Source organism: Physeter macrocephalus, chromosome 10 (assembly GCF_002837175.3).
Source record: "Physeter macrocephalus isolate SW-GA chromosome 10, ASM283717v5, whole genome shotgun sequence".
Taxonomy (NCBI): domain Eukaryota; kingdom Metazoa; phylum Chordata; class Mammalia; order Artiodactyla; family Physeteridae; genus Physeter; species Physeter macrocephalus.
In genome coordinates this window covers 59115829-59137899 of record NC_041223.1, presented here as the reverse complement: position 1 = coordinate 59137899, position 22071 = coordinate 59115829, and the positions used below count along the sequence as shown (strand labels likewise).

The following is a 22071-nucleotide window of genomic DNA, read 5'->3' as shown; positions in this document are numbered from 1 at the left end:
GCCTGTGTTCTGCAACGGGAGAGGACACAGCAGTGACAGGCCCGCGTACCACAAAAAAAAAAAAAAAAGGAAAAGCAATGAAGTTATGATAACCAGGTACTCATATAAAACAAGAGACAGGGTTAAAAATACCAAAGAAAAGAAAAAAATATATAAGGCTTAATAATAATATAAGTAACAATGAGTTCCTGGTTTGGGTTTTTTTTGTTGTTGAAATTATCAAAAACTTGTAAAGTCTACAGTTAAGTTATTCTTATTAAAACTACATAACTGTCATGATTAATTTTCCATTGCCTTGAGCAAACTTAAGATTTCAATTTTAACCCTAAGTAGAAAGAAGAGCTGAATAAGTGTTTATTGGTCACTGATTCTGACAGTACAATCGACATTCTATATACTGAATTTAGTTATTCTACTATTTTCAAGTTTTAGAGTGTTTCTAAATAACAAAACCCTTAAGCAGTTTGTCACAATAAAAATTATGATGATCCTATAAGGATAATCACAGTCATTTCTCTTAAAAAAAAACTAAACTAAAATATATTTTACTTTAAAATTTCTTAAAACTATCTTGAAAAAATTCCCTTCCCTTTTATGCTTAACATGTGAAGGAGGCTGAGTTCTGAAAACAAGTATTAGTGATTAAGATGAAAAAGAAGGTATGGCACAAAATTCACACTTGAATGCACCTTTTCTGGTAAGATTGAAAAAGAGAAAAACCTAAAAGATACTTCAAACTTAAAAAGAAGAAAAGTATCTCCCTGGACCAGAAATTGAGCCAAAAAAAGTAAAACACCGAACAGGGCTAAAGTAACAAGCTGAGGTCCAGTTCTAGACAGCAAGGCCAGGAGTCTGGCTCCTGTGAGATAACCTAGATGAAAAGTGCTCTGTGGGGACTTCCCTGGCAGTCCAATGGTTAAGACTTTACGATTCCACCACAGGGGGCGCGGGTTCAATTCTTGGTAGGGGAACTAAGATCCCACATGCTGTGGCATGGCCAAAATGTAAAAAAAAAAAAAAAAAAAAAATGTGCTCCTTGTTTCTTGGTAGGGGAACTAAGATCCCACATGCTGTGGCATGGCCAAAATGTAAAAAAAAAAAAAAAAAAAAAAATGTGCTCCTTGTAAACAATCTGCAAAGCAGAACAAGGCTCAGCTGAGGCCAGAGCATGGGCATGGGGCTCCAATGTTTATGAGAAGGGGCTGAAAAGAACTACTACCAAAATGAGACTTGGGGCCACAACTCTATAGCAATATAAGATGGGGAGGAGGGGGAATGTGGAAGGAAGAAGCTACAAATCAACATCACCATCAGCATAATTAAAATTCTAAAACATATGAAGAAATCTTAAACTAAAAATGACAGCAAAATCAACAATGGAACATAAGTTCACTCCAGAAGACGGTAATATGGAACAATGTGATAAAGACTTTCAAATAAGTACTATTACAAAGCTCCAAGAGCTAAAAAAGCAGTTGCTTCCATTAAAAGAATTTATGAAACAAAACAAAAGAGGGTATATTGGAACATTCCATCCTTTTTGCTCAATTTTTCTGTAAACTTAAGGCTGCTATTTAAAAAGTTTATTAATTTTTAATTAATTTTAAAAAAGATGATAAATGATTCAAGGAAAAAATAATTTTAAATCTATATCAATCAAGGTGATTATTCTCCTACTGCTGATAAATATTTGTAAAGTTAAATGATCATACACTTGTGGTTTAAACAAAAACAACCTAGTAAAATATAAAAAAGATGCCTAACAAATCTTTGTGAAGAAAATGAGTAAGTAATGAAAAGAGGTAATTAATGATCAATATGAGGTCATCTTCTATCAGCATTAGTTATCGGGTCATAAAATATACATCTCTTTTTTGCGGTACGCGGGCCTCTCATTGCTGTGGCCTCTCCCGTTGCGGAGCACAGGCTCCGGACGCGCAGGCGCAGCGGCCATGGCTCACGGGCCCAGCCGCTCCGCGGCATGTGGGATCTTCCCGGACCGGAGCACGAACCCATATCCCCTGCATCGGCAGGAGGACTCTCAACCACTGCGCCACCAGGGAAGCCCAATATACATCTCTTTTAACATTCTCATTGGAATCTATTTTTCAGATACAGTAAATGTCCTTGATGTCACTTTATATTTTTAGAGTATTTCAAATGTTATCATCATTATTACTGATTGCGTAAGAAAACAAGTAGTTATAAACAGATTAAAATTTTTAAAGAAGAAACCCATTTCCACTGTGAAACAAATATACCTGCTATAACTGGATGTAACTACAAGGACATCAGGCTTGTCCCAACTACTTTGTATCTAAAGATTGGGAAACTGCCAGATGTCTTTTTATTTAAAACTAATACCTGCGATATGAATAAAAGCTAAAACATACGTGGGGAAAAAAAAATAAAGAGAAGAGCAACAAAATTAAAAGCTGGTTCTCTGAAAACAAACACTCCTCTATCAAAAATTAGAAAGTAGAGAACAGACAGAAATACAGGGGCAACATAACCAAAAGCTACTGTAAAAAAATTTTTTTTTTAAATAAGAAGATATGAATAACTTTACTGCAAAAAGCTTGACTACTTGGCTAGTGAAATGGCTAATTTCATAGAAAAATATAATTACCAAATTTGATTTAAGAAGAAATAGAAAATTTGAATAAACCAATGACTGGAAAATCTGAATTGCTAATTAATGTCTTCCCTACAAAAAGACACCAGGCAACATAGTTTTAGAAGCATACTTGCTTCAAACTTTCATGAAAGAAATAATCGCTTTCTTAGAGAAACCTTTTAAAAAACAGATAAAGAAAGCTCCAGAAGTTTATTTTATGAAGTCAGAATAACCTTATGTATTAGTATTAAAACAGGGTAATTTACAAATTCTCTACTCAGGCTGGGATTCTAAGAATAGTAGAAGGATTGGAAAACCATGTGATGCACCAGTGACTACCCAATAAGCCCCAAGAAAAAGAGGAGGCATTCTGATTCTCATAAATTAAACTAAGGCAAATCCATGTATTTCCTTTCTTAATTATAAAGGGAGGCATTTTAAAACTTAGAGTTGTATCTACACCTCTATTGTATAAACAGCATACATTATACACTGTAGTAAACATGGTATCCAAAGAAAAACTATACTCAATTTAGGGAATGTCTTCCTTTGAGATAACAAGCAATTTTAGATTAGCACATGAAATGACGTGCATATTGAAAACAAAGAATAATGAAGTATGTTAAAAGAAAATGTTAACTAATTCTGAAAAAAGTTTTGATTTAGTCCATATGGAACTCAGTATCAGAATAATTACATAAAGCAGAGTATGTTACTTATAACATTGTAAATTATTCTTAGTTTGGTTTGTGGCATAAAAAATTATTAAGTATTCATACATTCCAAAATAAAGTCTTAAACAACAAAAGAAAATGACCGTGAAAATCAGGACAGCATTTATTTAGCATTTATTTATCTCTCAAGAAAAATGTGCTATGCAAATTGTTGTTGCACTGCAGAGAATGAGATAAATTATATTTTCAGAATAACTAATGTTCATTATTTACAGGTACTTAATCTAACACAACAACTTAACAAAGCTAAAACCAAGGTCACTTACGACTTAGTTAAAACTACTTGGAATGTAAATACTATTTATTCCTCACATACTATAATTAATTAGATGTATAGTAAGTAAGGTTAAAGCTAGGTACCATTGTATATTTAAAAGCTTACTTTACATTTTCATGCACGTGGCAAATTGATAGCTTCCTTGATTCTTAAAATATGCTGATTTTTAGTTGCCTTAGTGAAAACAAATTTACAGCCATCATATGTATGTACGTGCGTATGTGCACATGTACATATAAAGCTGGACAAATAATGTATTAAATTTTAAATATTTTAAAAATGCTTACAGCAATTTCTAAATCTAATAGTCATACTTATCTATGTTTATCAACTGGATAAACATTAACCAGAATGTGTTTTACTCATCTCAAACACTATTAAAACACAGAAATTTATTCTTTATTCTACTAGTAAAATGTGTTTATCTTATTTCTTTCCCATATCGAAACATTACAGATATTTCTCAACTTATAAAATCCATATGCTCTTCCAAATTGGTCATAACATTCATTAAATCAAACATAATTTTCATGCCTATTCTCCTTTTAAATATACGTATGAAAATTCCAAGAGGAGGAGACTTAAGAAAGCAAGATAATGGGAGTGGGTTGATTGAACTTTGTTACCTTTCATTTTGTCTCCCAAAACCTAAGAGTACTTGACACACAGCTGAGAATGAATGAATAAACGAGTGAATGAACAGTGCCAAACAGAGAAGAATAAGATTAAATGTACGAAATTTGGTAAAAGGTCTTACTCCTCGAACAACCATTCCAACTATGAACAAAATAGTTTGGAATCTGTTATTGCCACAAATTGGAAACAAGCAAGTATTTTTAAGTCCTCATTGTGAGTTTAAGTTAACATATTAATAATACCTTTTTGGGACTTCCCAGGTGGCGCAGTGGTTAAGAATCCGCCTGCCAATGCAGGGGACACAGGTTTGAGCCCTGGTCCGTGAAGATCCCACATGCCGCAGAGCAACTAAGCCCGTGTGCCACAACTGCTGAGCCTGATCTCTAGAGCCCGCGAGCTGCAACTACTGAGCCCGCATGCCACAACTACTGAAGCCCGCGTACCTAGAGCCCTGCTCTGCAACAAGAGAAGCCACCGCAGTGAGAAGCCCGCACACTGCAACAAAGAGTAGCCCCCGCTTGCCGCAACTAGAGAAAGCTGCTGAACTAGATCTTCTGTCTATAATTAACAGTGTTCCTGGTTACAAGTATATGAACTTATATTTATCTTTTTCTTTTTTTTTTTTTTTTTTTTTTTTGTGGTACGTGGGCCTCTCACTGTTGTGGCCTCTCCCGTTGCGGAGCACAGGCTCCGGACGCACAGGCTCAGCGGCCATGGCTCACGGGCCCAGCTCCTCCGCGGCATGTGGGATCTTCCCGGACTGGGGCACAAACCCATGTCCCCTGCATCGGCAGGCGGATTCTCAACCACTGCGCCACCAGGGAAGCCCTATATTTATCTATTTTTATCATGTCATATTCAGGCCATCATTCTAACAATTTAAGCCACAAAGAAGGAGATAAAAGCAACATTCAACCCAGATAAATAAAAAAATACAGCCAGTGCTTTCCCAATATAGACCATAAAACTTAAGAGACCTGTTATAGCAGGTAACACTTCAACCTTCTTGACCTTTCCTAAATTTTACATTCAGCTAAAAGTAGAACATGAATTTTCCTCATGAAAATTTCATCCCTTAAAAAGTAAAAGTAGGAATGAATAACCTAAAATGGCAGACAATGTGGAAGTAATAAGAACCTTGGGAGAAAATGGCTAGATCACTTTAGAGTATGCAATATGGACATATTCAGATATGCACCTACAAATTAAATACAAAGATACATCTGATCCAAATAACATTCTGACTAAAACCAGTGAGACTAAAAAGAAAAAAGTTCAAGAAAGATGGGAGTTTCAATCATGTCTTTGGAATCGCCTTTCTAAGCATAATGCCAAAAAAAGATTCCTAAATGAAAAGATGAATAGACTTGCCTATTTGTACACTCAAAACATCACAAAAATTGTTTAAATCTCATTATAAATTCTCTTATAAATTATAAAGAGTAATTGAACTTCATCAAATGAAAAATTGGCAATTCTCACTAGAAAGCAGTAAGTGGCCTATAAATATATGGGGAAAAAAATCTTTAACCTCAGTAGTAATAAGAAATGTAATTAAAACAGTGAGATATAATTATCTCCCTAATAAACAGGGTTGGCAAGAATGTTAAGTACAAGGATACTCTTATACACTATAGGCAGAAATGTACACTGGTAGATTCTTTCAGGAAAGAATTTTGTCAGTACTTTTGGATGCAAAATTTTCAGTACTAGTAATATATTCAAGGGAAAAATATGTATTAGCAAATATTTAGCATAAGAGTTTTTATTGCAATGTTATAGTAAGGAAAGGCTAGATTTAACTTAAATCTTCAATAGCAGAGTATTAATTTAATAAACTAGGATATGATGATAAATGTATACTATGCAGCCATTAAAAGTTATTATACATTAACCAAATCACCATGTTATATATCTGAAACTAATCACATTGTAAATCAACTATACTTCAACTAAAAAAAAATACAATAGATAATATATTGCATGTTTTATTGTCATAAAAACATGCATAGAAGTGTTAAGTAACAAAAAAGCATTACATATACCATATGACCCATTTTCTTAAGTATTCATACTTTTAAAAATATATACTCCAAAATATTTGCAGTGGCCATCACTAGATAGTAGTGAGAATCTTACAGATGATTTCGTTCCTACATTTTATGTTCTAAATTTTCTACAATGATACTTTGTTTTAAATTAAAAAATGAAATGGCATAAAAGACTAGAATTTCCACCACAATCCTGAAAAAAATAAGAGAAAAAAATTGGATTTTAATAAAACACCATGGCTACGCAGTAACTATAAACTGAAAAATATTAGAAAATATTAGAAGGACATGAGAGACAATATGGTAGCAAAATCACAATAAAAACTAACATAATTAAATATATGTCTTTAAAACCTATTATAGTAGTATCTATAAGGTTAAACCTCCAAAAATATCTAGGCACGTAAAAACGCGAGAAATAACAAAGAGAGTTCTTTTACCAAGCTTGAAGCAAGGAAATAAAACCAGGACATATGTTCTTCCCTGAGGAAGATGGGAGAAGCAAGTCCATTCTCACTTTGCATGCATCTTCTCCTACAGAGAATATTAGCTTAAGACAGGAAAGAGCAGAACAAATACCATAAATATTGAATGCTACCCATGGAGAAATACTGAGTTCCACCTTATGGAGAAAGAAGTAAGGAATCACCTAACTTCTTCAAATAAATAAGTTCAGGTGTTCAGACCTTGATGAATCATATCCCAAGGTTCAAGAACTGCTTACAGAGTTGAGGTCAGAGTCATTGCTATCTCTGAGAAATAACAAAGGAAAACAGAAGTGCCAGATGAAGGCAAAATTCCCCAATTTAAAAAAGAAATGATAAAAATGATGGGTTGTGAAAATTATTTAACTTAAATATCAACACATGGAAATGTAACAGAAGAACAGAATTCACAAGTAAAATCACGGCAAAATAGTCTTAATTCTTTTTCCTATGAGATTATTAGGTTAGTTGTTCTTAGATTGAATAAGCAACTGAAAGTTTGATATTTTTGAAGACAAGATAATGAAATCATTCTACAGGTCAATACTGTTAGATCTATGGAGAACTGAACAACTGCACACAGATTGTGTTGATATAATGGATTAATGTTAATGTAGAGGAAAACTGAAGGAGTTTTACACTTAGAAAAAAAAGGCTAAGGAAGGAAAAATTTAACTGCCATCACATGTCTAAAACACAGTCATATAAAAGAGTAGACATCTACAACTTTACTGCCCCTGTACAGATACAAGACTAAATGGCAGACATAATAGAGGCAGTTATCAGTCAGCAAAACAAGTAAGTTACATGAGGACTACTCAAGCAAGGGATAAGATGCCTTCTGAAAAAAAGAAACGAATCTTCATTAGAGTAAGTAGCCCTTATTATATGGGCACCACTTGGATAGAATGCTAGACACACAAATAATACATTGGGTGGGGGAATTCTATGATTCTAAATATTCTCTAAGTATAATTTTACCCAATGGTAGCTCTCTATTCAGACTCTGGGCAGGGGAAGGGCTCTTCTGATTATTTGGTCGAAAGACGACAGAAAAAGCAGCACATATTTTGTCCTCACAGTTGAAGAGACATTATTTTAATGTCAACCTGGTTAATGTTGGTGTCCTTATATTCTAGCAGGGCTAAGACTATCAAAAAGAATGTACAATACCTAATAGATACAAAACCTTTTCATGAAAGATTAATGTTAATCATTCAGCATGATAATATTAGATTTCCTACTCTGGGTACCAAAAACATCACGACAGCCTCCTTACCAAACTGTAGTATATACATTAAATCAGTGATTCTCAAAGTCTGGTCTAGAATCTCCAGGATCCTTTCAGGTCCATGAAGCCAAAACGATTTTCATAACAACACTAAAATAGTATTTGCCTTGTTCATCCTCATCCTCCCACGAGTATAAAGTGAGTGGAGATTTCCAGAGGCTACATAATGTGTAATATCAGAACAGGCTGCATGCAGAAGCACATATGGGAATCTAGCTGTCTTATATTAAGCTAGACATTGAATTGATTTGAAAAAATGTCATACAATGCCATTCTTCATACTATATTTTTTATTTCAGAGAAGTTACTTCTCATAAAAATGCTACTTATATTAATGTAACAGATTTAGTGTTATTAGTATTAATGTAATAGATTTGGTTACTTATATTAATGTAATAGATTTAGTATTATTTTATATATTTAGTATTATTTTAATAAATACAATATTTAGTAATATATTAAAATTTTTGTTTTAATTTTTAATACAATAAATATCAATAGAACATATTGATAAACAACATAAGGAAAACTCTATGAGATCCTCTGTAATTTTTAAAAGCATAAAGGAGTTTTGAGAACAGTTTGGGAACTACTGTATTAAACCATGCTAATTACTCTATATCAAAATTTCAAAGGATGCTGGAATCATCTATAATGCAAATAAGTACTAAAAAAAATAGTCTTCCCTCAGAAGACATTCTAACCAAGTAAGTCCTAATTTTTAGGATCAGGCACATATCTGGAACAGGGCTAGGTTCAGGACTGAACTCACATGGGTCAATAACACCATCTGCATAGAGTCAAGAAATAATGCTAATAGCAAATGTAAAATTAGAAATGCTATAAAGAATGAACCCCAGCTGTACAACCACAAACTATGATAATATCAATAACTCAAAATTCACTTTTCCAAAGAACTTGTTACACAACTCTATCAATACTTACATCAATATTAATAACTGCAAATAGCATTTAATATTGAAATAATACCAAGAGATATGTATATTCCATCTCCAATATTCCCAAGTATTTTTCTATTAACACCTTTTCTATTTTGCCAAAGACTTTTAAAATCAGAACTCACTTCAAAAACTGAATTCAAAAGATTTTCTTTAGAATAGTGAGACTTAAAAAAGCAAAACAGAAAAAAAAATAGCAGTAAAAATAATAATTCTCTGAATTAAGACCCAGCCTCCAAGCATCATTTTATTAATTACTTGAAACATCTATATATAACAAGGCATAGATAAAAATTTATTTACTGATCTATCAGGTATACACTCTAATAAAACTTTGATATATGGAAATAGCTAATTCCCTAAATTAATTCTCCTCTGGGGCGGGGGGAAACCTAGATTTTTTTCTACATTCCTGATACTCCATGTGATTTTAAAATTCTTAATTTCAATAATAACAACAATAACAAAAATAATCACAGCTACCATGTAACGAGTATTTATTAAATGCTACTTATCTCACACATGGTATCTCATTTAAGGCTTATACCAATTCTATAATCTACACATTCTTTTTACCCTGAGAGAACCCAGCAAAAGAAGCCTCTAGGGGATTCAATTACCTGAACTCTCACTACCAAAATGTGAGAAAGGAGAGACTTCTGATTTCAGTCTCTGCCCTTTCTACAACAATATGCCACCTCTCTTAATCCTTCATCAAATATGTTACTCATCCAGTATTAAAACTGGGCTGGCATTATTTTAAATTTATATCACATAATGAATATAATGCCAGTAATTGAGAGCAAAACTGAACTTTTCATGTAACGGTAAGAGTAATTCATCATTTTGAATAACATAACATAATGGTGGCATAGAAAGGAATTAAAATATTGTTTCCTTTGTGTGATATAAAAAACTTATAAAGACACAATTCTTTATTGAACAAGTAGTATAAAACAGTCCAATTACTTCTAGATCAGTCTGATTTTCAAAGCTTACTCTTTCAATCATAGAAACTAGTCAAAAATATTTTTCTAAATCAGTAAGTCATTCAGTATATAGATAAAATTTCTAATGTTTTGAAGTTTATTATATTTTCATCAAAGAACTCATAGAAATATATAATGGTGTACAAATGTAAACAGTTATTACTAGATTAACCATATAATTTATCATTCAAACCTATATACTTTTTGAAAAAGAGATACTACTAATTATTACAATGTAACAACAGGTTTAACCAGAACTGTCCCAGTAACCAGGACTTGTGGACACCCTAACTACTGCCCTAGACTCTTCTACTATTCATTGCACCCACAGTCCTCCTACAACTACGTAGTGGAAAGATACGCATGCCTACTATGGAAAACCATTTGGCTACATATTTTACCACTGTGGCACAATATTAAAGAAATACTTTCTTTGCCAGCCACCCATATTTTAAAAGGTTATTTCATTAAGATAATTCACATTAAGATAAAACTGCAATTACTTCAACTATACCTCATCCTGAAGTTCATCACCACTTTTAACAGAAGCAAGCATATCATATAAAGTACAGCAAAGATCTTCTATTCTTGTTGCTTCGGCCATTTCATTTAAAGTTGCATTTAAGTACTTCTCAACTTCACACCACAAAAAGGAGTCGTTTGCTTTTTCCACAGGCTTGAGGTCCGGGGTGGAATGCTCCTGAAAATGGTCAGTCAGAAATTTCTTGTAATCCAAACTTATAGTTTTCTGGGATTCACCATTTATTGGCAGCTCGTCAAAGTGGTCCAAATCATGCATGTCAAATGAAAATGCTAAATTTTTACCAAATAAAACTCTATCACCATATTCATCTGTTGTCATCTGGACGAGAGCAGTAAGACTGTCTTTACAAAAATGAGAAGTAATCCGATTAGTAGCATTACAAGCTGCAGTGGCAGATGATGAAGGAAAGGGACCAAACATCTGTTTGATAGCCTTTGTCTCCTTGTGACCAACAGAGTCCTTCAAGTGAAATGTCTTGAAGAGAAATGCAGCCGCACTTTCAATTTCTTCTTTCCCATTATCCGTTCCAACTATTCAGACAAAAGAAACAGCATTAGCTCAAATGGATCATGGTTGAAGTTTCCATTTTCAAAGAAACTACTACAAATCTTCCTCTGAGTAAATCCAACAGTGAAAACAGACTGACATTTTGCTATAGATGGATAAAGATAACCAATTCAGGAACAGGAAAATCCCTTTAAGTCCATTCCCAAATTCCCAAAGAATTGTATTAGGTAAATAACCCATTATCAGTGTTATAGCAAAGTAATTACCTACAACAACCCCTTATCTCTTTCTAAAAATAATTTGAAGCATTAGCTAAATCTTATTTAAAACCAAATTTTAAAAACTGATTTGATGAGCTAGTTAAATAAGTAAGGTGCAAAAAAAGTCTGAATTATAGACTTTTGGAGCTGGAAGGAAGCCTCACAAATCCATAACTTTCTTTCCACGTACTATACATCTGAGATGGCAAGAAATAAATTTACATAGTTTTCATTCAAAAATATTTAATACGTAAATCAACTACACTTCAATAAAAAATAAAGTTTTAAAAACAGTTAATACCTTTTCTACAAGGGTAGAAAGGTCAAGGATGAACATAAAAAGAATCTTTTAAAATAAAGTCAGCCATATTACACATTTTCTTTTAAATTCTTCTCTTGAGAAGAGGCCAGAAGTAAATTCTTACTAAAGAGGAAGTAAAAAGGAGCAGCCCCTAATTTCTTTAAGGCATTAATATCTCATATCTGATTCCCTCAAATAAAAGAAGAACCTATATCTGTGTCATAGAATTCAAAGAATATTCTAAGAGCAGAAAAAAGGACCTTCAATCTTGAAAAGGTCCCAAAAGTCAATAGGACTTACCTAAAGTAATATTGGTAAAGTTAGTAATAATATAATTAACACCATCATCTTCCTGAAACCACGGTTCCAATCACATTAATCACAAATCCTGAGCAGCTTACGATATAGTTCAGAAATTCAACCCAAACTCCTATACTTTGTTTTCAAGTCATGCCAGGAACTGACCCCATTCTTTTTTTCCAGCTTTACTGGCTATTATACATTTCCTGCTCCAGCCAACAAGAATTTAACATCCAAAACCCAGGTCCTGTTCTATTCTATGCCTATTTCCTATGCCTTTATTTTAATCTTCCCCAGGGCCTCTGATTATTCAAATACTACCCATGTTTCAGAATCCAGCTCAATTGCCTCTTTCAAAGTGAGGATAATACTGTGTACATTGCTGTATTCCCTCACTGTTACCTAGCCAAAAAAAAGGTGTCTCAGCAGAAATTTAAACTGTTGAATTGAAGTGAACCCAGGCCTCAATGACACCAAACTAGTGTTCCTACATTATACCACATTGCCTGAGTAACTTTTTTTTTTTTTTTTTTGTGGTATGCGGGCCTCCCTCTGTTGCGGCCTCTCCCGTTGCGGAGCACAGGCTCCGGACGCGCAGGCTCAGCGGCCATGGCTCACGGGCCCAGCCGCTCCGCGGCACGTGGGATCCTCCCAGACCGGGGCGCGAACCCGGTTCCCCTGCATCGGCAGGCGGACGCGCAACAACTGCGCCACCAGGGAAGCCCCTGAGTAACTTTTTATTGTTACTTTTTATTGTTTTATTTCATTTGATGTTTACAAATGTGTGTAGAAGACTAACAGTTTATGTGAGTGAAGATAAGCAATTTTACAATATATGTCCGTTATTTAATTCTTTAAGTATGAAGTCTACTTTTACAATTATAAAGAATTTATAAAACACCATCTGACATATAATTATTCTTTTAGTATTTAGGAGAATACATGACAAAAATCTTCTAGAAATTAACTAATGCTTTTGAATTAATTAATTGAATAGGATTTGTGCATATTTTACTTATTCAGTCTACATATGAGGTTTGGAGAACTTAGGTTTCGGATAACTTAGGGATTGTGATAACTCTACAGATAATTCAACAGGTTTGGGACTACCGAAGTATGATCAAAACTGGAATTCACATTTACAAATTCGTTCTTTATCTAACATTGTAAATGCTACTCTTTGGTAAAGATAGTATCATTTTGCATCTTGGGATTTTCCTTAAACAACTTACTAAGAACTTTTACATTAAATTATCTCAATTCTTCCTAACAAAATTATCTCCATCTTTTAAATGCTAAAATAGAGACTCAGAATTAAATCTGGGAGAGATCAAACAGCTATTTAGTTATTAAACAAGATTCAAAGAAATCTTCTAACTCCTAAAAAAAGTTCTTTCTACTACACTACACTTCTAGAAAGTAGATTTATCTCTAATTCTCATTTAATAAACAAATAATCACCACCGTAGGAAATAAATAAATTTGAGAATAGTCAATTTATTACCAAAAGTAGAATTAAATACCTATCATTAGGTCACTGGTTAAATTATGTTACAGCCATACATTACATTCATTAAACATAATGCAATGGATCCATATATCTTGCCGTAAAATAACCTCCACAATACATTAAGTGAGGAAAAAAAAAGTAAGTTATGAGTTCACTTCTGAAGAAAAAAATAACTGCAGATTCATAAAACATCTACAAAGATCAAAACCAATTTTCTCAAGGTTTCAAATTTTTAATTTGAGCCCTTTTATAATCTACAAAATTTCAAAAATAACAAATACTTTAAACTCTTAAGCCTAGTTCGGTAAGGGTGGTTCATACAGGTGAATCCTTGCCTAACTACTAATTCTTCTGCACAACCTACTCCATCCCATCTCTGCGTTGGGCTGCTAAGAACGGACACGTGTGCACACCACAAAGGGGTTTCTCAAAACTGAATCTCTTCAGCGCGCTACTTGAGAGTCTGGGAGTTCCAGTTTTTCAGAAGCATTAGCAAACAGCATTTGTTGCCCCTGCTGGCTCTCCAACAAAGAAAGAGACGATCACATTTTGAAACTAACGGCAAAGTGACGACTTCGATGGCGCCGCATAATGGCGATCGCACACGCGTCTTCAAGCCCGGAGCCGAGACACAGTTGCTGCGCGCCGTCCGCACACGATGACATATCACCATAGGGGAGCGGCAGTCAGAGGACCCCCGATAAGAAGGCAGCCCAGGCTGGAGCAGAGAACTGTAGGCCCAAGGAGGGCAGCGACAAAGGCGCCCCCCCAATTTGCTAGTACAGCTCCCCCATCAAGCGGTCTTTTGGTGACTGAAATATGTGAGGGGTGTCTGTAAAACAGAGAAAAGATCTGAAGGGAATGAATGCAGTCACACGTCTGACTTGTCAAAGGTCTGGCAGGCCCCACTCTCCTCTCAACAAAATGGAATCAAAAGGGAAATCTACAGGAACCTAAACGCTTCTCTGCTGCTCTGCTTCTCCACGAGCCGGCTGAACCAGCACACAAATTACTAACCACATTGAAGTGGGGGAAGGGGGAGGCGCTGGGAAAATGTGCGTGGTACACTTCCAGGGTAGAAATTTAGAATAAGTAGCCGTGTTCTTGCTTTCTCACACACTATATCCAAAACTGGAACTTGTTAGATTAACCAATGATCTTGTTCACAAATAACCGCTTTTTTTCCCCCCATTTCCTTTTACATTTTAAGTACAATTTAGTAACAAGTAATCTTTTAAATGATTATTAGGCTGAAACTCTTCAGTCAATTACACCACTGATTGTGCTAATCTTTCTGAGAGGAATAGGGATTTTAGGAAATTAGTTTTGTCCTCAAAATAAAGTCACAGTAAAGAATAAAATATACACTAAATAATCAATTGACTAAAGTTTGAATGAAACTTAAGATCTCCAAACCTTTAAGGAAGCTAGTCTAGTTACCTACCACTTGAACATCTAATTTTCTATACATAAAACACTGGTGCTGTAGCCCAGAAAACTGGCTCTATGCACCTAGCACTTCAACTGCAATACATTTAAAGAGATATGCTTAAAAGGTCACTAGAATACTTTTTATTCATAATAAATTATTATTGCCCTGCCTGCTTTACAGTTATATTGAGAGCAAATGAGATGTATGTGAAATGTAAAAGTGTAAAGATATAATTAGTAACTGATTACGGTAACATAAAACAAATTTGTAAAATTAGAGTTGAGTGATGACAATCAAATCATCCTCAACACACAATTTACTTATATACTTTTCTTTTGATTGCAAAATATTAAGAATTAAAAGGTTGTAAATTATAACTTTTTAATTGCCTACCTTTATAGTTGAGGAATTCTTTAAAAAGGATGAGTAGGAAATTTTAATTGAAAAATGACTAAAAATATCCATCAACTGTTTACATCCTTAATTGCTAAATATTCAATTTAGAAGTTGTCAACAAATGAGTTCCTTGACTAATTAATTCTTCAATGTGTAGGAGAAAGTATTTTACAAATTTATTTTTTCATGTTATGGCCAAACTTTAAATGTCCATTTTACCCCTGACACTTGAGCTGTAACTGTAAATACCAATATATTATAACCCTGCATCACATTATTAACTTAAACTCATTCCATTTGTTAAAAATACCAGCAAGGCAGGCAAGTGGCTATAAACATTTTATATTTGAATAGAGATTAGCTAACTGATAGTTATGACGATTTATTTTACAAATATGTAAAATACTTGCACCAGCAACTTTCCTAGGACAGCATTACATACAAAAAAGTACAAAAATGATTCAACTTAAACATGACAATCCCATACTCTCATCATTTTTTCCCTCTTACATATTTGTGTCCGCTGCCTGTTAATGTACTTTTTTTCTAACAAGTATATTATCTAAAGTTGTCACATGAACCTTACAAGCATTCTCCTCATTTTACAGAGAAACACGGATATAGAAAAGTTAAATAACTGAAGATTATTCCCCCAAAAGGACTTCAAGTAGTGAGACATTCAGCCATGTCTCACTACTTGAAGTCCTTCATGATAAATCAAGTTATCCTTAATATCTGTGGGCCAGTTTTTGGACTCTCTTCCATCTGGTTTATTCGTTTATCCTTAGAGCAATACCTCACTGTCTAAATTACTGATCTTTATAATAAGTCAATATCCAGAGAGTAAGCTCTCCCTCTTTGTTTCTCAAGGTTGACTTGGCTGTTCTTAACCTTTGAATTTCCATATAACTTTCAGATTATCTTGTCAATTTCTACATTCAAACACATACCCACAAACACAAACTTGCTGAGATTTTGACTGGGATCACATCGAATCTGTAGATCCATTTGGGTAAAAACGATATCTTTATAGTAGTGAGTGTTTCAATCCTTTGTACATCCCTCCATTTATTTAGGGCATCTTTAATTTCTCTCAATAATATTTTAGTTTTCCAAGAGGAAACCCCACTCATCTTTTGTTAAATTTACTTCTAGGTATCTGATGATTTTTAATACTTTTGAAAATGGCATTTTTGAAAATTTACTGCTCGTAAGTAGAAATAAAATTGATTTTTATACTGACCTTGCTAAATTCATTTTCTAATACAGTCATATGACTAATGGCAGTTTTTTTTCAATCTTTATACTCTTTCTTTCCTTTTCTTGCTTTATTACATTAGCAAGGACCTTTAGTACAGTGAGAAACAGAAGTGATGATAGGCATTCTTCTCTAATTCGCCATCACCAAAGAGAATATTTTTCAACATTGTAACATTAAATATAACGTTTGATCTAGGGTTTTTTATAGATACCCTTTAGCAAATTAAGGAAGTTCCTTTTCCATTCCTAGTTAGCTAAGTATTTTTTTAATCGCAATTGGATTTTAGATATTCATAAAAGGCTTTTTCTTCATCTACTAAATAATATGACTTTTAAACCTTTATTGCTTTACATGAATCACACTATTTTTCCCATTTAATAATTTAATAATTAACATTTTGTGCACTCACATGCACTTGCGCCCTCTCTCTCACGTGTATTTCTTTAACTGATCCATTTGACAGTATATTGCAGTCTTCATGACACTGAGATTTAGGATATCTTACATAGCCACACCACCTATCTCACCTAAGATCTTACCTAATATTACCTAATGATACCCAACACATATTCAAATTTCTACAATGGCCCCAAATATATCTTTATACTTTTTTTCTGGTTCAGGATTAAATCAAGGATAGTATATTACATTTGATTATTATATGACTGTAACCTCCTTTAATCAACAATACACTCCTTTTTAAATGACATTAAATGACCTTGCCCAGTAAAGCAAAAAAGGCACATAGATTTCTTTGTCTGAAGGTTTTTAATTACAGATTCAATTTCTTTAGTAGTCATATATTCAGATTTTCTATTTCCTCTTTTGTCCATTTTAGTCATTTTTGTCATCTTGGTCCTTTGAATCTGTCAAAAGCTTTGCTCATTGTCTCATCTTCTTCTCCATCTGGCCTCCTCTTCCAGAATGGAGAGTCACCTTTAGGAAAAAGTGGCCCAAACCAGGGTCATGCTTTTGGGGTTTATTCCTGCTTCTAGATCTTGGCCCCATAATTCTTCACTGCTTTGGTAGTATGCTGATGCAGTCAAACAAATTTTATGTTTTATAGTTTTTCTAGTTATTCTCGGCAGAGAGTTGTTCCAAATTACCTTGTCTTCCAATCTATGAGAAGTAGAACTCAACTTTTTTGGAATCCACAATTTTCAAGATAGCTATTTTTCACAGATACTTCTGCAAAACCTCCTGCCATATCCCATACACAACAGGCCTTTATTATTCTAAATGCCTACCCTTGCTTCCATAGACAGAATCGCCAGATCCTGCTAATACCTTCTTATACTTCCTTTTTCCAGTCATTACTTTATAAACTGCTTTCCACTCTCAGTTTTGATTCCTCACTTTTTTATAGTAAAATCTTATTTCCTTGACAACTCAAAAAACATAATGAATTCCCAAATTCCCTAAATCACACTTTGTAAGTTACTCCTGTCCTACCTTTTGGTTCATGCTTTTCTCAAAGATAAAGTTATTAAAAGTAAAATGCATAAAAACATCAAAATCCAAATAAAGCAGGGGTTATAAATTAAAGAAGGCAAAACAAACGTGTCTGTGTATGGCAAAAAAACTTGAACTCTGAAAAAAAAAAAAAAACTAGTTCAGTTCTGGCTGAGTCCTGATCTGTATTCAGGATTCAGGGTAAAATTATTAGATCATTCTGTTTGGCCTTAGGAGAGAGATTCACTTACAAAGCTGATTAGGGAACTGCTGGGTCTTTCTACTGATCTTTCCACCATTCTTGACCCCCATCCTACTTTCTATGTACTCTGAAAATCTTAGCCTCCTGAAATGATCATTTAAAACTCTAAATAACAGAAATACATGCCTAATACATAATGCATTTTACTGACTGTCATTCTCAATCTTGACCTCTTTATTTTCAAAAATGTTTTTACTTAGAGCACATAAAATATATTGACAAAGTTTCATTACGAGCAGAATATAGGTTAATACGACTATGCTTATCCTTCAAAATCCATGGAGGAGATAGCTAGATCTACAATGAGTAATTAAATAAACTATGATTAAGTGCCAAGAATACTATTTTTAAATAATTTATAGTATTTTCTCCCTCAAGCTAAGTTTTATTACTAAAGTACTCTTTGTGGGGAGAATGAAACTGTAAAAAAGGTATAAGAATATATCAAATATAGATCTGAGAAGAAAATAAGTACTTTAAAATTACAAAAATTTTTAAAAAGCTACCACTTGTAAGACATTGTCAGCATCAGAGGTAGTAGAGACCATGGTTGACTTTTAGTTGGATTCTCAATACTTCATTTACTTATTGAACATCTGTGTATCCCTTGCACCACATTAGGCACTGGAGTACAAAGACACTGTGATTCCTAGAATCTCTGTATCATCAAGGCATTCACAGTCCATGAGGGAGAGGACAGAGGTAAATATCAAATAATGAGAAAGTACTCTAAAAAATACAGAATAGATGCCATTCTAATGGAACACTGGAAAGGAATAACAAAGGATATGGACGAAGCCTAAGCCATTTCTTCAGAGATGAGAAGCATTTTACCAGATGATCACAATGGGGAAAGTTAGCCAACACATAACGACAGAGAGACTGCTTAGGAAAGTAAGATAGTAAACATTATATATGTTAGGAACAAAGGTTGCATGTGACAGAATGGCAAGGAGATGAAAAGATAAATTATTTCAATTCATGAACTTTTCCTTTCCCATTCTAAGGAATTTGGTCTAAAGAGCAAGCTGGGAATAAAAATAAGCTTTGCTTCTTATAACAATCAGTCTAAAAAAAAAAAAGATAAGTCTAGTGACTGTGAAGAAGTTGAATAAGAAAGGAAGGGTGAGGCAATAGGCTACTGCAGTAGTTCAGACATGCTATGGTAAAAGCCTAAACTAGACAAATATGTAGAGGGAGTCAATTTGAGAATAGCTGAAAAGTAGACTTTGACAGAACATGATCTCTAACTACAAGGAAAGGAAAGAATTTAGGATTTCCATCATGTTTCCATTTCAGAATTTTGGTCTAGGCCTACCTGTGCCACAAATCAACTACGGGGTTCACTTAACCTCAAGGACCCTGTTTCTTCACATACAACATGAAGGGATTGGATAACATGTTCCCTGATGTCCCCTCCAGCTTAAAATACCTATTACTCTGACTGGTCAATACACATATACCTCATACTACTATGCTCAACTGAAATATAAGTGATTGTTCTTTTTACTTTATTCTCTTGCTTCACGTTTTTAACACAATTACACCAAAACTACCTGTGCTAAAAGAATGATATAAGAGAAAACACAAATACATTTTTTCCATAAGACTAATCATTTCAATGCTGCTAGTTTTAATTACATTTCCAGTATCAGCAGTATTTTCATTCAGACATAGTGGATGACTACTAGTCAACTACTAGTTTCACTAATAGTTTTTCAACTTAAACACACCATTAAAAAGTAGATATAACACAGCATTTTCCTAAATACAACCCTAAGATTTTATCTGTCATGAAAATATTCTTTTGAGACATTACATCTCAAAATAATCAATTCCTTAAACACATCAGTCAATAGATTAGTTCCTGAGTATGAATCAGATGCTTTGCTAACAGGCAAAACTCCTAGAATCATGTTTAACGATCGGCTATTTAAAACAATAAGTTTTGACTTTTCAGAGACATTTGGGGAAAGTAGTCTAAAGAATAACTTATTTTTTAATAACCTTAATTTCCACAATATTTAATAAAGAAATATTTAGTCATGGTACTGAATAAGCTCAATATTTTACACTGTTTTTGCTAAGTATTCTGAGGTATTTTCATAATAAAATTAAAGGAAGGATATTACAGTTTTTGAAAACTGCTTAAGTCAGACCACCCCCCCAGCAAATAATTCTAACATCTTAGAAATGAAGACAGTGAAGCCCAGAAGGGTTAAGATCCTACTCAAGGTAACCTAGGTAGATTGGAGACTTCGCATTTTTGCTACTATTTTCTAATGAATCTAACTGCCTCAATATTCTTAAAACATAAAGTCTGAGTCTATGTCAAATGCTGTCACAAATCACATCAGTGTGCTCTATTTGCCCTAGGCTTAGTAAGTAATCTCAATTCTTACCAAAGCCCTTGAACTTCAAAAGATCATCTAACTGCAAAAACATACATGACATTCATTTTGTACTTTCACAACTTAAATTATGGGGGCATTAAGTTCAATATTATACTATACTACAAACCAATGATAATTAAATAATACATCAAAGTCAAAATATTTGAATAATAAATTCAAAGATTTTATGATCATAAATTAAAAGTCTTCAAGTATACAAGATATAATAGAAACACCTTCCAAAGTTGGTGAAGGGAAGAAAACTGCCAACCAGCATATGGTGAAGTTAGGATCTAAATTTTCCTTCTACTAAGAAATCACCTGAGAAAACTTTTTCATTTATTTATCAAGTGAAATTTTATTAAGACTCTAAAATATGCCAAGCACTACTCTAAGCACTGGGGATGGAGTGTGTTGAATAAGAAAAATAAGATCCTATTCTCATGAAACTTACATCCTAGTAGCAAAACACAGGCAATAAACAAACAAGCAAAATATCAGATAATAAATGTTATGGAGAAAATGTTACCAAGGGTTACAAGATAAAAATGACTAGGTAACCACTTGAGATTAGATGATCAGCGAAAGCCTCATTAAGGAAATAATTTTTAGGTGAGCTCAGAATAACAAGAAAGGATCTACACACTCTAAGATTAGGACAGAAGAACATTCTCAGCACAGGAAACAGCATGTACAACGATCCCCAAATAGGCACCAACCTGGTGAGTTTGCAGAGGTAAGAAAAGGCCATGTGTCTGAAGCACAGTTAGTGAAAGCAAGGATGACTCAAGGTCAGAGAGAAAGGTGAAGGCCAGATCATACAGAGCCAAAGTTATCAGTCTGAACTTTTTATAGGTAGAAACCTGAATCTGAAGTTAGAACTACCGTAGTGTTAACCATGCTTTTTAATTATTGGAGTCTGGAACGGGACAATGAATTTCCATGAACAAACTCAGATGTTTTACCAAAGAGTCACATGATTTGTTTTACTCTGTCTTCAATCTTGGGAAAGTAACCTGTGTTAAGTGCAGAGTGTTACAATCTCTAACTACAATTTCCTTCAAATGTAATCAAATGATGTAAATATTAGTGTGCAACAGGAATTGAAGAAAAGTTCAGCTTCAGTACTGGCCCTCACAGTGTGTTAGGTGGGCATCTTAAGGTTCCTTCCAACTACATAAAATTTTTAATTTACCCTAATCCTTATTTCAATAAAGACAGTGGTTTAAAACTCTGAATTCCTATAAATCCCTCAAGTTGACTGTATTATAATTACTAGTTTACTTCTGCCTCCCTGAATCCTAAGCTCCTTGATAGATAAGACTGTCTCATAATTATGAATATTTCCCTGGAAATTTTAACCTTTCACTCTATAGTATATAGTTTAAAAGGAATCTTTTTTTTTTTTTTTTTT

The 22071-nt window shown here is 33.7% G+C and overlaps 1 protein-coding gene across 1 annotated transcript in view; it reads right to left on the bottom strand.

Moving 5' to 3' along the window:
* Nucleotides 1-22071, bottom strand: part of ASCC3 (activating signal cointegrator 1 complex subunit 3) — a 356417-nt gene that overhangs the window by 303911 nt on the left and 30435 nt on the right. Inside the window, exon 4 of the mRNA XM_024119391.2 lies at nt 10554-11113. Coding sequence (XP_023975159.1) covers nt 10554-11113 — 560 coding nt within the window. The remainder of the gene's footprint in view (nt 1-10553; nt 11114-22071) is intronic.